Below are 14,510 nucleotides of genomic sequence, written 5' to 3'. Positions count from 1 at the left end.
GTCTTGCCACTGCTTTCTTGAGCTCATGGACAAGTTTTGTGGAATTATACATATAGGTCTGCATGCATCTATAGTACCCATTAACTGGCCTGCTGTATCTCCATGAGTCATCAAACTGCAAATGGAGGAGGCCACACACAAAGATAAGGACAACACTCAAAATGTTGGATGTATTTCTCTACTGTCCGAGCCAGGGCATGGATACTCTCTGGAAGCTCTACCTGATTTTTTTGCAGGACTTCTGAGGACCCATTAGAACAAGTCGTCATTACAAGGGAGGATGTGTTAGGTGAATTAAAAAGCATTAAGGAAGACAAATACCCAGGGCCAGATGGCAACTATCCAAATTACGGAGGGAGACAGGAGGTGAAATTGCTGGGCCTCTAACAGAAATCTTTTGTTTCCTCGTTGGTCACTGGTGAGGTCTTGGAGGATAGCCGATGTTGTCCTGTTATTTAAGAAGGGTCAAAGATAACCCAGTCAGCTTGATGTCAGTGATGGTGAAATATTTGGAGAAGATTCTGAGAGATAGGATTTATACATATTTAGGACTGAATGGTCTTGTTAGTGACAAACAGCATGGTTTTGTATGATTGAAGGCACGTCTCAGTAATTTAATTGAGTTTTTGAGGAGATGACAAAAATGATTGACAAGGGAAGGGCTGTGGATGTTGACTACGTGGACTTTAAGTAAAGCATTTGACAAGGTCCCTCATGGCAGGCTGGTGCAAAAGATTAAATCAGATGGGATCAGGGGTGAACTAGCTAGATGGATTCAGAACTGGCTTGGCCATAGAGGACAAATGAGGAGGATCGCAACAGACACCTCCAGTCGCTGAAAGATGCCCTCATAAGAACAGGATATGGCACTCGACTCATTGATCAACAGTTCTGATGTGCCACAGCGAAAAACCGCACCGACCTCCTCAGAAGACAAACACGGGACACAGTGGACAAAGTAGCCTTCGTCGTCGTCCAGTACTTCCCCAGAGCGGAGAAGCTACGACATCTTCTCCAGAGTCTTCAACATGTCACTGATGAAGACAAACATCTCTCCAGGGCCATCCCCACACCCCCACATCTTGCCTTCAAAAACTGCACAACCTCAAACTGACCACTGACCGCAGCAAACTATCCAGCCTTCAGGAGAACAGTGACAACACCACACAACCCTGCCACAGCAACCTCTGCAAGACATGCTGGATCATCGACATAATGGGCATCATCTCACGTGAGAACACCATCCACCAGGTACACTGCACATACTCTTGTAACTCAGCCAATGTTGTCTACCTAATATGCTGCAAGAAAGGATGTCCCGAAGCACAGTACATTAGGGAGACCATGCCGACGCTACAACAACGGATGAATGAATGAACACCGCTCGACAATCACCAGGCAAAGCTGTTCCCTTCCTGTTGGCAAACACGTCAGCTGTCATGAGCATTCGGCCGCTGATCTTCAAGTAAACATTCTCCAAGGCGGCCTTCATGACATACGACAGCGCAGAGTCGCTGAGCAGAGACTGATAGCCAAGTTCCGCACACGAGGACAGCCTCAACAGGATCTTGGGTTCATGTCACACTATCTGTAACCTTGCCTGAACTTGCAACATCTCACTTACTGTCTTGTCTGGAGACAATACACATCTCTTTAACCTATGCTTAATGCTATCTCCACTCACATTTAAGACTTGAATAGCAGATTAGCTGTAAAGACACGCATTCTAATCAGTATTCTGTAAACTGTATGTGCCTTTATATGCCCTGATTCTGATTAGAACTCTCCACTCACCTGATGAAGGAACAGCGTTTCGAAAGCTTTTGGCGTTTACTATCAAATAAACCTGTTGGACTTTAACCTGGAGTTGTGAGACTTCTTACTGTGTTGGCCATAGGAGACAGAGGGTAGCAATGGAAGGGTGTTTTTCTGAAAGGAGGTCTGTAACTAGTGGTGTTCCACAGGAATCAGTGCTGGGACCTCTGCTGTTTATAACATATATATAAATGACTTGGAAGAAAACGTATTGTCTGATTAGTAACTTTGTGGATAGTGGTGAAGATTGTCAGGGAATACAGCAGAATATAGATAGGCTGGAAAATTGGGCGGAGAAATGGCAGATGGAACTTAATCCGGACAAATGTGAGATGATGCATTTTGGTAGATCCAATTCAGGTGGTAGCTATAAATAAATGGCAGAACCATCAGGAACATAGACTCACAGAGAGATCTCGGTATATAGGTCCACAGATCCATAAAAGTGACAGCACAGTGGAAAAGGTAGTGAAGAAAGCATATGGCACGCTTGCCTTCATTGGAAGGGGCATCGAGTATAAGAGTTGGCAAATTATGTTACAGTTATATAAAACGTTGGTTAGGCTACATTTGGAATACTATGTCCAATTCTGGTCACTATACTACCAGAAGGGTGCGGTGATTTTGGAGACAGTAAAGAAAAGTTTAACCAGGACGTTGCCTGGTATGTATAGAAGGTATCAGCAATGAGGAGAGATTGAACAAACTGGGATTGATCTCCCTGGAAAGACAGAGGTTGATGGGGTGACCTGATAGAAATTTATAAAATTATGAGGGGTATAGATAGGGTGAACAATTGAAAGCTTTTTCACAGGGCAGAAATGATAATTACAAGGGGGCACAAGTTCAAGGGGGGGGAGGAGGTTCAATGGAGATGTGGGGGTTTTTTTTTATACAAAGAGTGGCAGTGGCCTGGAATGCACTGCCAAGTGAGGTGGTTGAGCAGATATGTTAATGATATTTAAGACTTATCTAGATAGACATGTGAACAGATAAGGAATAGAGGAATACAAGCGGTTGGTCTAGATAGGACAATGTGATCGGTGCAGGCCAGGAGGGCTGAAGGGTCTGTTCCTGTGCTGTATTGTTCTTTATTTGACTTTCAGCATCTGTCACATCATGGATCACTCTACAGGCATATCATCAACTTGACAGTCACCATGGGCCTGACCTTTCTGCACTCTTTGGACTATCAGAAGTTATGGCTGTCACAGCCTCTGATTGATAGTCAGATGCACATACCAGGTTGACTGGAGGACACACATCACTCACACTCTCCTGATGTTTCCTTTGTGTGCACTGATGAAGAGAATCATTTTCCTGTGACTGAACTCCAACCTTATTTTCCATGATGGAAAAGCCACCCCAATACCCTGCCAGCTCCAGAATCTCTTTCTATGCAAGAGTCAGAATGACATGGATCAGCATGCCGCCACGGTTGCATGTGGCACCGAGCCACACTGAAACAACATTGCGAGGGTGAACAGTTCCAAACCTGTGTCACCCCGACATTTCTTTCCAAGGAGCTGCTGTACCCTCGACCCACTGGGGAATGGAGAAGGTTACTGCCCCACTTGCAGCACTGCAGCTGAGTTCACTGGAAAACCCCGCAGCTGCTGACCTCCTCGGTGAACTCTGTCCAGGCTTGGTTGGTTAGGCCGGGAGGATGCTACCTTTTGTTTCTGGGGAAGGGGACTTGCCCAATCTGTAAGAGAAAAACCTGCAGGGAGTTGCCACTAAACCTTTCCCATTGTAGCTTTCTTGCAAGCTTTGTGGATAATTGCTGGTTCTTGGATATTTGTGAGGAGGGATGATGTGACTGTTCGCATGCTGAGGGCTGTTGATGGTGGTCACAAATTGATGGCTGCTGGTGAAAGATTGTTTGGTGGCGGTCACAAGCTAATGGCTGTCAATACTCAGCCAATGTACCATTGGAGGTACTCCAGCAGGTTTCAATAAGCCAAGAACATTAGAACAGAAATAACCTGGGGCTACAGCATCTGATTACTACCTGGTCAACTATGGTATAAAGAATATGTGGGCACCAACTCAAAATGAGATTGCATGCAATTTCCATGGCTTGAACAGATGAAAAATGAGCACTCACTGTCCAAGGTCATATGAGAAATAACAACAATAGAGGCCTACCTGTACCAAGTGAACCAAGTTCTCAAGGGCAATTAGAGATGGGTAATAAATGCTGGACTAGTCTGTGATGCTCAGATTTCACAAAATAATATATTTTTTTTAAAAGTCACCATATTAATCCTCACCTTTAGGAAATTAGGAATATCGAAAAACATTAATGCCTAAATTCTTCACTCGTTTAGTACACACACTTGGCAGAAGAGAAACACACTCCCAGCTGTTGTTGGCTCCAGAGTGTAATTTCACACTGGCTGGCCAATTAATAGTGATCCAGCACGAAATGTGCTCTGTAAAAAGCTAAGTGCTGCCAGGGAGGGTGCGAGCTGATGTTTCTAATGCGCTCCTTTAGAAGGACAGCTACTGTACAGCAGTCTCAGGAAGTTACTGGCCTGTGAAAAATAAATATCAATGTCTAAACTATGCCACCAGTGACTCGGCAGCACAATCAAGCACAAACATCAGTCCCCATACACATTTTAAAATTTTACTTCAGCTGTGACAGCTCATCCCACCATGAATCAAGGTTGTAGTTGAAACGTGATGGCCACCCGGCCAATCAATCTGCCCAACTTTAAAAGCAGACCGACCAGGCAAAATTATATTCAACTGGTCCCTCAATGGGCTAAACTGCCTGTTTGATTGTCAGTGGGCATGCTTCTGACTCACGTGGGCACTCGCCAACCAAAATATTGCACGAGAATGTGATAACTTTGGAACACGCTCCTGTGATTTCATGCACTTCTGGGTTGGGAGCGTGCCTGCCCAATCAACATTACATTCTGGCCAGACATCAGAAAATCCCTACAGTGCAGAAGCAGACAATTTTTTGATTTGATTTAATTTATTACTGCCACATGTATTAGTATACAGTGAAAAGTATTGTTTCTTATGCACTATACAGACAAAGCATACCGTACATAGAGAAGGAAACGAGAGAGTGCAGAATGTAAAAGATAGAATTTGAGGGTACGCTGGCCACAGCTCGCAAGAAGCCACCTCACTCCGGTGCCATTTTACAATCAACGAGTCTGCACTGACTCTTACCCAGGTCCTATCCCTGTAATCACACGTATTTACATTGCTAATCCTCCTAACCTATATTTCTTGGGTCATTGGCTGGCAAGGTGATGCACTGGTTAGTACTACTGCCTCACAGTGCCAGGGTCCCAGGTTCAACTCTGGCCTCAGGTCACTGTCTGCGTGGAGTTTGCACTTTCTCTACGTGTCTCCATGGGTTTCTTCCAGGAGCTGCAGTTTCCTCCCACAGTCCAAAGGTGTGCAGATTAGATTGATTGGCCATGCTAAATTGACTCTAGTATCAGGGGGATTAGCAGGGTTAATGTGTGGGTTATGGAAACTGTGGGTGGGACTGTGCTCGATACAGATTCAATGGGTCAAATGGCCTTCTTCAGTACTACAGGGATTCTGTTCTATTCTATTAAGGGGCAATTTAACATGGCCAATTAATCTAATCAGCACATCTTTGAACTTTGGGAGGAAATCGGAGTACCCAAAAGGAAATCCATGCAGATACTGGGAGAACATGCCAAATCTGCACAGGCAATCATCCTTGGACAGAATTGAACCTGGGTCCCTGGCACTGTGAGGCAGCAGTGCTAACCATGGATATCCTTTCTCTTTTCCTCTACCTCCTTACGGCATGAAATTCAAAAGTGCTCTGTGACGTTTCAAACTGTAACTTTCAGCATGCTGATAAATGGGTAAATTAAAACGAACTAAGCTCATAATTAGAAACAAGGTAGTTATATTTTAACACTGAATTCAAGACTTGGATGTTTAGTGTTTAATCTTTTACTGTGAACGCAAAATCCAGTGAGATCCTTTCAGATTGGCATGCATCCACTCCTGTCATGCCATGTCACATCTGTCTACCTTGTGCCATCCTCACACATCCACTGCAGCTCAGCCATCACCATCCATGATATCCATTACCAATAATGCTTTGGTTAACACCTTTTTCTGCTACTCTCTATTTTGCCCTCTAGATCTCTGTAGCTTTCCAATTCTGATCAAATAACCAAAATACTGACATTTTCTTTTCTGGATGTCACTTTTTAAGAGTTCTTTTTGCTCTTGCTATTTCAAGTATCTCTTTATTTATCTTATGGTCTATATATAGAATTGTTTTAAACGACTGCAGTTAGTGAAGTTTCTATCAGATGAAGGTGAATACGATACTTGGACATGTACTAAATTAATGAATAGTTTTTACAAAAAGATATGCCAAATAAATTGTCCCTATAAAGCAACAGAAGCTAATGTCAGCATTTTAAATGTCTATGAGTAGATATAAATTTTCGTTAGATAAAATTTACACCTGTAAACCAGATATTTCAGTTACATCTGAAAAAATTCAGAAAAAAGGGCCGGTATTCTCCCATCCTGCCCACCACTGGAATTTTAATGGGTAAGTTGCGGACAATGTGAAACCCCACTGACAGTCGGGCGGGAATTTCTGGCTGTTAGACCAGCACAGCTGGAGAATTCCGCCCAAATTGTCTTCCTTTGGAACAGGCAATGGAGTTCAGCTTCCTCAGCAATTAAATTCATTTGAAATATTAAGACTAAATGTCAGTAAAAGCTGGAAATTTGCAGGTTATATAAAATAACAAAATGATATGGGTACAATAAAAATCACTTAATCTTAGGGATTCATCATATACGTTTCTTAAACATTACAGTTATCAGGAAAGTAACAAGGAAGTCTTAACAACGTACTTAGAAAACCATAGTATGATTAGAAGAAGTCAGCATATTCAAATGAAATCCTGTTTAACAAATTTAGAGTTTTTTGAGGTATAGTATACTTGAATTTCTATAAGGCATTTGATGATGTGCCACAAAAGGTTTATACATAAAAAAAAAGAGCTCATGGAGTTGGGAGTGATACATTAGCAAGATTGAGGATAAGTAAGCAGACAGGAAGCAGAACGTAGGGATAAATGGGCCAAATGACCTCCTTTTGCACAGTAGGGATTCTACAATTCTAAAGATATCTTACTACAATCGTACAGGTTTTAGTGAGCCCACATCTGGAGTTGTGTGTGCAATTTTGTTCTCCATATTTAAGGAGGAACATACTGGCATTGGAAACAGTACGCAAAATTTCATAGTGTTTCCTGAGATGAGAGGGTTGTCCTGTGAGAAGCTAAGTAAATGGAGTCTAAATTTTCAAATGTTTATAAGAATGCGAGGTAATGTCATTGAAATATTTAAGATTATGACGGAGTTTTGACAGGGTAAATACTGAGACATCGTTTTACTTGGTTGAGGTATCTCGAACAAAAATTTCAGGAACAAGTTTCAGGGTTCAATTATTTGGGACTGGTTTGAGAAATGTTTTCACACAGAGTTGTGAATCTTTGGAATTCTATAATCTAGAGGGTTGTGGATGCTCCATCATAGAATATATTTAAGATTAAGATAGATAGATTTTTGGTGTCTCATGGGGAGTAGGTAAGAAATGGAGTTGATGCCCAAGATCAGCATGACCATATCGAATGGCTGAACAGGCTCAACTGTAAGGTCGTTTTTTGCTCCTTTTTCACATGTTCCCTTTGACATAAAATTTCTGAATTCCTCAGCTGAAGTACTTGGTATTTTCCAATCAAGTAACTTAGATTTCTATAAAGTAAAAAGTAACCTGCCACTTGAAAGTATTTCTGTCTGTATTCACAAATGAATTCTGGCATATTTTCTGCTTATCCCAATTATATAGAGCACAACCAGTGACCCAGTGTACAATTAATAACACAGTTACACAATTGATCAAAATAATAAACTGGCACTTACCATCCTCATCATTCTCAGATGGGGAGCCTTGGGGCTGTAGGTGAGCTAGTCTTGGATCTGATTCATTTGGTTTGTGCCACTGAGGCCGGCTAAGAGGCCTGATCTGTGAGTGACTGATTGTATGTGTAGTTGTTGCACTTTGAACAGATGAAAGTCCATGGGGATCACCTGGTCTTGCCACAAACTGTGACCTTTGTAGTGCTACATTATAATCTGGAGGTTTCATGCCTGGATGTCGATGGCCTTCTTGGAAGTCTGCAATGGGAATTCCAACATACCCTGGAGGTGTTGGTGGTGGTTCTCGATATCTACCCTCTTTTCGTGCTGTAGTAACACAATACACTACCATTAGAGATGATTAATTCAAGTGGCATACAAGTAAGTCAGGAACTGAAAGATCTACGGAAAGCACCAAATGTGGTGCTTACAATAAAATTAACCTTGTTAATTTTAAATGAAAGAAATTTTAAAAAATAGAAGTGATGCATCTAAGAGCAAGGTGTAAAGAAGTTGGATCTTTTGGCAAGTGATTGTTGATGCTGAGGGCAGAAAAATTCAAAAAGATGGTTGATCAAGAAAGTGTAACATTTGTCAATATTAATAACTAAAGAGAAAGAAGACTTTAAAGTTAGATTATTTCTAAAGTCTAACTGAATGAATAAAGCTCTGGGACTCTAGTACAGCTTTGTTCATGAGTCTTATTGAAATATACTTTAAAAACTCAATAGTAAAATAAAGATACTGTAGCATATCTAATTTTAGGCCTGCTTTCAATTTATCAAGTCAATCATCAGTTCTCAAAAATAAAAAAAACACAAAGTAGCTTTTAGATATTTGATTTTAAATGATGTTGAATTAATCTATTACCAAAGAATCACAAATTGTCCCTGTGAATAAATCATCCATTACTTGATAAAGGCCAATTTGTTAATATACCTTACAGCATAGCATCTAATCAGTGGTCTGGTATACTGAGCTGAGTGGGAGGATATCGGTTTTCTTCTTCCCATGTGCTTCAGTACTTATCATTTCAAACTGAGGTCAGAAGGCACGGGGTCTGGGAAAGGGCACCTGCCAATCCCACTTTTGGGAGCAATGTATGGCATTGGAAGTGCACAGACGAGAGCATAATTTACACAGATTATACAGTAAATTCAAGTTCTACTTGATTTACTTTGTGGAACTGATTTTCCTGGCAACTTTTATCAACATTTCTATTTTTCACATGTGCATAAAAGACAAATCAATAACTACTGTTAACTATTAACCAACTTAGTGACAATGTTTATATTTGGAAATCTGCATTATTAATAAAATGTGTAAAACATTCACATACTTCTTCAAGCCAATTGCTGATCTGTACACAAACATTTGTAACAATTAATATTTTGAATATTTCTGTTCCCTTTATAAAACCAGCTTATCTTCATCTGTGGACACAAGCTAAAGCTTCCAGAGCACAGGAAGTAAATTGCAATGCAGGGATTACACTTTACACAAATGAGCACAAGAGGTCCTTGGTGGACATAAAGTGGATGCTGTAAGGTTATAGAAAAGGGGAGGGGAGGAATTCAAATGTATTAAAGGAATGCACCATTGCTCTACTGAAGTCAAAGTTAAGGCAATTACTTTTTTGTTTCTAGCCCATCTTCTGAGACTTTTCACTGAACAGAACCTACATCCCTTTCCATTGGCAAGATGGAGGTGAAAACATGGAAATAACCCAATCCTTTCTCTTTTTCATATCTTCTGGAAGCGAGGTCAGTAATGGTAATGGAGCTGGGACTGAATTGGTAAATAGTGTGTCTTGGGGGAAGGTTGTTTTTAAGTACAAGAATATCATATTGTAATTTTCAGAAATTAAGATTTACTGGAAAAGAACAATCTTATTCGTTGATGCTTTCTCTGATTCTGATGGAAAAAGGCTCATGTGGAGCGTAAACATGAGGACAGATAAGCTATGCTAAACGCTTTGAATTGTGCTATAAATTCTATGTAATACCTACCAATGAGACCTTTTGCTGTGGATGAAGGTACTGCTATATGAGAAGGCCTAACATTCTGCTTAGGATCTTCTGGAGCTAATGCTGTGCTGCTTCCTTCTGAGTCAATTGCTACATCCTTTCCACCTCTCCGTTTTATAGTTCCTGTATCACCTTCAGAATCCTCTGCCCAGTATCCTGTAGTTGATGCCCAGCTGTTTCTGGATTGAGCATGGTCAATGCCATCTCTAGGTTGGCTCTGCCTGTTGAATTTTGTGCCACGTTCAGAGAATATGGTTTGGTCCATCTGGCTACCTGAAGCCCATATGGTTGTTAGTCCTGTTCCTTCAGCAGAGTTCTCATAATGAAGATTTCCCAAACTACTGAGTGTCTCCCAACTTTTCTGGTGCTGAATTGTTTGGATATTATCATGAGATCCACTTGAACAGGAAGTCCAACTTCCTCGGCCGCTGTCTGCCGCATCAAGGGAAGTTCGGTCGCCCTGGTCCTGGGTTAACTCCTCCATACTCGGCGAAGACAGTACTGCTTCTCCAGAATACAGACTTCCTCTGCCCTCAGTGCTTGTTGGTGTGTAAGAACTAAAGAGGAAAAAGCATTGATTTAAATTTGGCAAAAAAATAATAGCCCACCATTTGCAGTCACAAGCAAAGTAATATCAGTTGCTACTGACCATTTAGAAAGTTGCCCATAAAGATCTCGCAATCCCAACGGCAGAGATGTCAAGTGTCCCAATATTAACTTAATTCTGGCACCATTTATAGGGATCTCCAGCATCCAGCAAAAGAGGACTAACTCAACTATCACAACGTTCATTAAAGAAAAGGAATTCTAATTATCATATAGCCCTGATTAGGTCCCTTAAATGTAAATTACTACAGAAGCATCAGTACCATGGTGTATTTATGGCATCATACCAAATTCATTGACTTCCCAATCCTAAATTAATTAGTGGCAGTGGGGAAGAAGAGAGGAATTAAGTAAAAAGTAGTGGAGCAGTGCCAATAGGAGACCATGGTCTGATGGACTCAAAGAAAAATCATTTTGGCCAATTTATAATCATCTTGGAACCTATTTCAGAACCATAATGAACATAAGAAATAGGAGCAGGAGTAGGCCATCTAGCCCTTCGAGCCTGCCCCGCCATTCAATAAGATCATGGCTGATCTGAACTGGATCAGTTCCACTTTCCTGCTTTCTCCCCATAACCCTTAATTCCCTTGTCTATCAGAAATCTATCTACCCATGACTTAAATATATTCATGGAGGTAGCCTCCACCACTTCAATGGGTAGAGAATTCCAGAGATTCACCACCCTCTGAGTGAAGAAGTTCCTCCTCAACTCCAATCTAAACTGCACCCCACCCCCACTTATTTTGAGGCTGTGCCCTCTAGTTCTGGTTTCCTTTCTAAGCAGGAAGAATCTCTCTACCTCTACCCTATCTAGCCCCTTCATTATCTTATATGTCTCTATAAGATCCCCCCCTCAGCCTTCTAAACTCTAACAAGTACAGGCCCAGTCTATTCAATCTCACTTCATAAGCTAATAACAGGCTTGAAACAGGTTGAGTTCCAGCTGACATATTAAACTAAAGCTGAAAATACATAGCAGATCAGGTCTGTAGATCAGGTCAGCAGATCTGTGGAGAGAAACAGTTAACTTCAGTTCTGATGAAAGGTTATTTCAAGCTTTTTGAATTTTGAAAAATTAATTGTTTCTTTCTTATGCTGCTGATCTGCTGAGTATTTCCAGCATGTTGTGTTTTTATTTCAGATTTCCAGCATCCGCAGTATTGTTTTTGTGTTCCAGTTGATGTTACATAGCACTGGAAGCCCTTGCTAATTTAATATTGAGGTGTTTAATTACATACAGGTGGTGAGAACTAACTGCGGATTAACCTGTGCTCATATATATTACAGAAGACTGAAACTGTTGTTGGATTAGAGCCACAAAATGTGTAATACTTGCCTCTATAAATAAAAGCTTGCAAATGCATAAAAAATAGTGTCCAGTTCTATTCTTCATTGAATTGTAACTTTTTAAAACACTTACAAGCTCATGAAGAGAGATGAAACCTTTTAATAAAGTTCTAAATCAAAACTGATCCGATTTGAGGGAGGTGCCAAGTTAACTTCAGTTAACTTGATTGGTTCAGTTAACAAGGTATTTAAGAAACCTGAGAGTGATATGCAGAAAATGAATGCTATCCAATGCCTACATAGCTTTAGTGTATTTTCTTTTATTTAGGAGCATATTTTGCACGGCCTGAACGTAAATAGCCATGTTATCCTTCTGGATAGGATGTAGTGAAACCCAAATGAGAATATAATGTAAAATATGAGGCTTTTGAGCATTTAAGGTGAACCAAATCAATAGGGTAGAATGATCAAATGCAAAATACAATTCCTTAACTTTGAATTAAGTTTCATCTTGGGTTCATAAAATAACCTTGACTGTATTTTCTTTTCTCAATTCACCCTCTGTGCCTCCTCAAGAATGAGAGCAGGACTGCCAATTTAAAATTTCTGCTCTGCATTGAAATGGCCATACTGAGGAAATGATAAGGGGGACCTTTCTAAACATTTGCGTTGGACATAGCTAAAGCACCTAGTTGAAAAGGCCACACATTAATCTACCAGGCCACCCTATCATCTTTGGTGATGCACGAGTTGGGCATTATGAAATAGAGAAAACAGGTAATCACTGTTGTTCAGGCTGAAAGACTCCGATGTTGAAACTTCACAAACGACGTAGAACAATGCGCCAAATAAACTAATTGGCTCAGGACACATAACACAGATGCAGTGGCTTCATAGAAAAATCTACTCTGGGAATGCGATCTCACCAGCTCATCACGCTGGTTGATCAGCATGGCGAGCTGCTAAGACTGCGAGAGACTAAAAACCGGGATCCCTGTCTAGTTTGGCGCCACTTGCAATCTTGCCGCAATCTGCTGGCGAAGGGGGCAAGGTTGATTTCCTTAAGTAATCTGGGATTTCCTTCAGTTCCTCCCTCTCACTAAACCCCATATTCCCCAACATTTCTGGTATCTCATTTGAGTCATCCTTTGTGAAGACAGAACCAGAGTATGTATTTAGCTGGTTAGCCATTTCTATGTTCCCCATGTCTCTGACTGTAAGGGGGCTACATTTGTCTTCAATCTTTTTCCCTTCACGTACATCTAAAAGATGTTACAATCAGTTATGTTCCCCTTAAGCTTTTCCCCTTCTTGGTTAATCTCATTGTTCTCTTTCCAAACTGCTCCTAATCCTCAGGGCTGCGTTTTTTTTTTCTGGTCAATTTGCTTCTTGGATCCAAGGTGATCCCTAATTTTCCTTTTTTTATTCATTGTGGGACATGGATGTCGCTGGCTGGCCAGCATTTATTGCCCACCCATAGTCACCCTTGTTCAGAGGACAATTGCGAGTCAAACATATTATCGTGGCTCTGGAGTCACATGTAGGCCAGGCCAGGCCAGGTAAGATGGCAAATTTCCTTTCCCTAAAGGACGTTACTGAACCAAATGTGTTTTTCCAACAAGCAACAATGGTTTAACGGTCATCAGTGGATTCTTAATTCCAAATTTTTAAAAATTAAATTCAAAATCCACCATCTGCCATGGTGGGATTCAAACCCGGGTTCCCAGAATATAAGTTTCTGAATTAATAGTCTAGAGATATTACCACTAGGTCATCGGCTCCTTTATAAACCATGTTTGGCACCTTTTCCATTTTATTTTTGCAACAGGTAATTGGTACAGTTCACCTGCACACTCTTTGAATGTTTGCCATTGCCGATCCACCATAATATTCCCCACTCCATCATAGCCAACCTGTGCCTCATACCATCATAGTTTTCTTTATTTAGACTTGAAGACCCTAGTTTCAGAACCAACTATGTCACTCTCCATTGTGATGAAGAATTCTATCATATAATCGTTGTTCGTCCCCAAGGGCCTTGCATGACGAGACTGCCAATTATTCTTTTCTCATTACACAATACCCAGTATAGGACAGCATGTTCTCTCATTGATTCTTCAATGTATTGGTTCAGAAAACCATCCTGGACAAACTTCAGGAGTTCCTCCTCTATGGTATTGTTCCTAATTTGATTACTCTACTTTTTATGCAGATTAAAGTTGCCCATAATTACATATGTTCCTTTATCGCCTGCATCTCTAATTTGCTGTTTAATGCCTCAGCACCACAACTACGGTTTGGGGATCTATATTCAACCTCCACTAATATTTTCTGTCCCTCGGTATATCTCAGCTCTACCCATACAGATTGTTGGAGCTAATACCCTTCCTCACTAGTGCATCAATATCCCCTTTGACATGCAATGTAATCCCACTGCCTTTTCCTTTTTGTCTGTCCTTCCTAAATACTGAATGCTCCTGAATATTCAGATGCCGTCCCTGGTCATCCTACAGGTATGTCTCTGTAATCCCAACTAAATTGTATTCATTTACATCAATTTGCGTGATCAATTCATCCATTTTACTGAGAATGCTTGGCACATTCAGACACAAAGCCTTAAGACTTGTTTTCTTTAATATGCCTTGTCCCACTCCCATTACTTTTCATGTGGCCGTGTTTAATTCTGGCCCTTGATTTCATTGCCCATCACTTTTCTGATTCCCCTTTCTCTTTTTCCTTCTTGTCCTTGTTTCCCCCTCCTCTGACTCCTTGCATTGGTTTCCGTCCCCCTGCCATTTGGGGAGTTTGGGGAGA

At 40.9% G+C, this 14,510-nt stretch overlaps 1 protein-coding gene across 7 annotated transcripts in view; it reads right to left on the bottom strand.

Annotated features, from left to right (window-relative positions):
- rapgef2b (Rap guanine nucleotide exchange factor 2b) overlaps window positions 1-14,510 on the bottom strand; it is a 438,644-nt gene that overhangs the window by 37,403 nt on the left and 386,731 nt on the right. For all 7 annotated transcript variants that reach the window (XM_080193478.1, XM_080193477.1, XM_080193480.1 and 4 more), the window contains 2 exons: window positions 9,783-10,357; window positions 7,777-8,100 (listed from right to left, as the gene is read on the bottom strand). In XM_080193478.1, coding sequence (XP_080049604.1) covers window positions 7,777-8,100; window positions 9,783-10,357 — 899 coding nt within the window. The remainder of the gene's footprint in view (window positions 1-7,776; window positions 8,101-9,782; window positions 10,358-14,510) is intronic.

Source organism: Carcharhinus amblyrhynchos, chromosome 1 (genome assembly GCF_965287045.1).
Source record: "Carcharhinus amblyrhynchos chromosome 1, sCarAmb.v2.hapA, whole genome shotgun sequence".
Lineage (NCBI taxonomy): Eukaryota > Metazoa > Chordata > Chondrichthyes > Carcharhiniformes > Carcharhinidae > Carcharhinus > Carcharhinus amblyrhynchos.
This window is presented reverse-complemented; position numbering and strand designations above follow the sequence as displayed.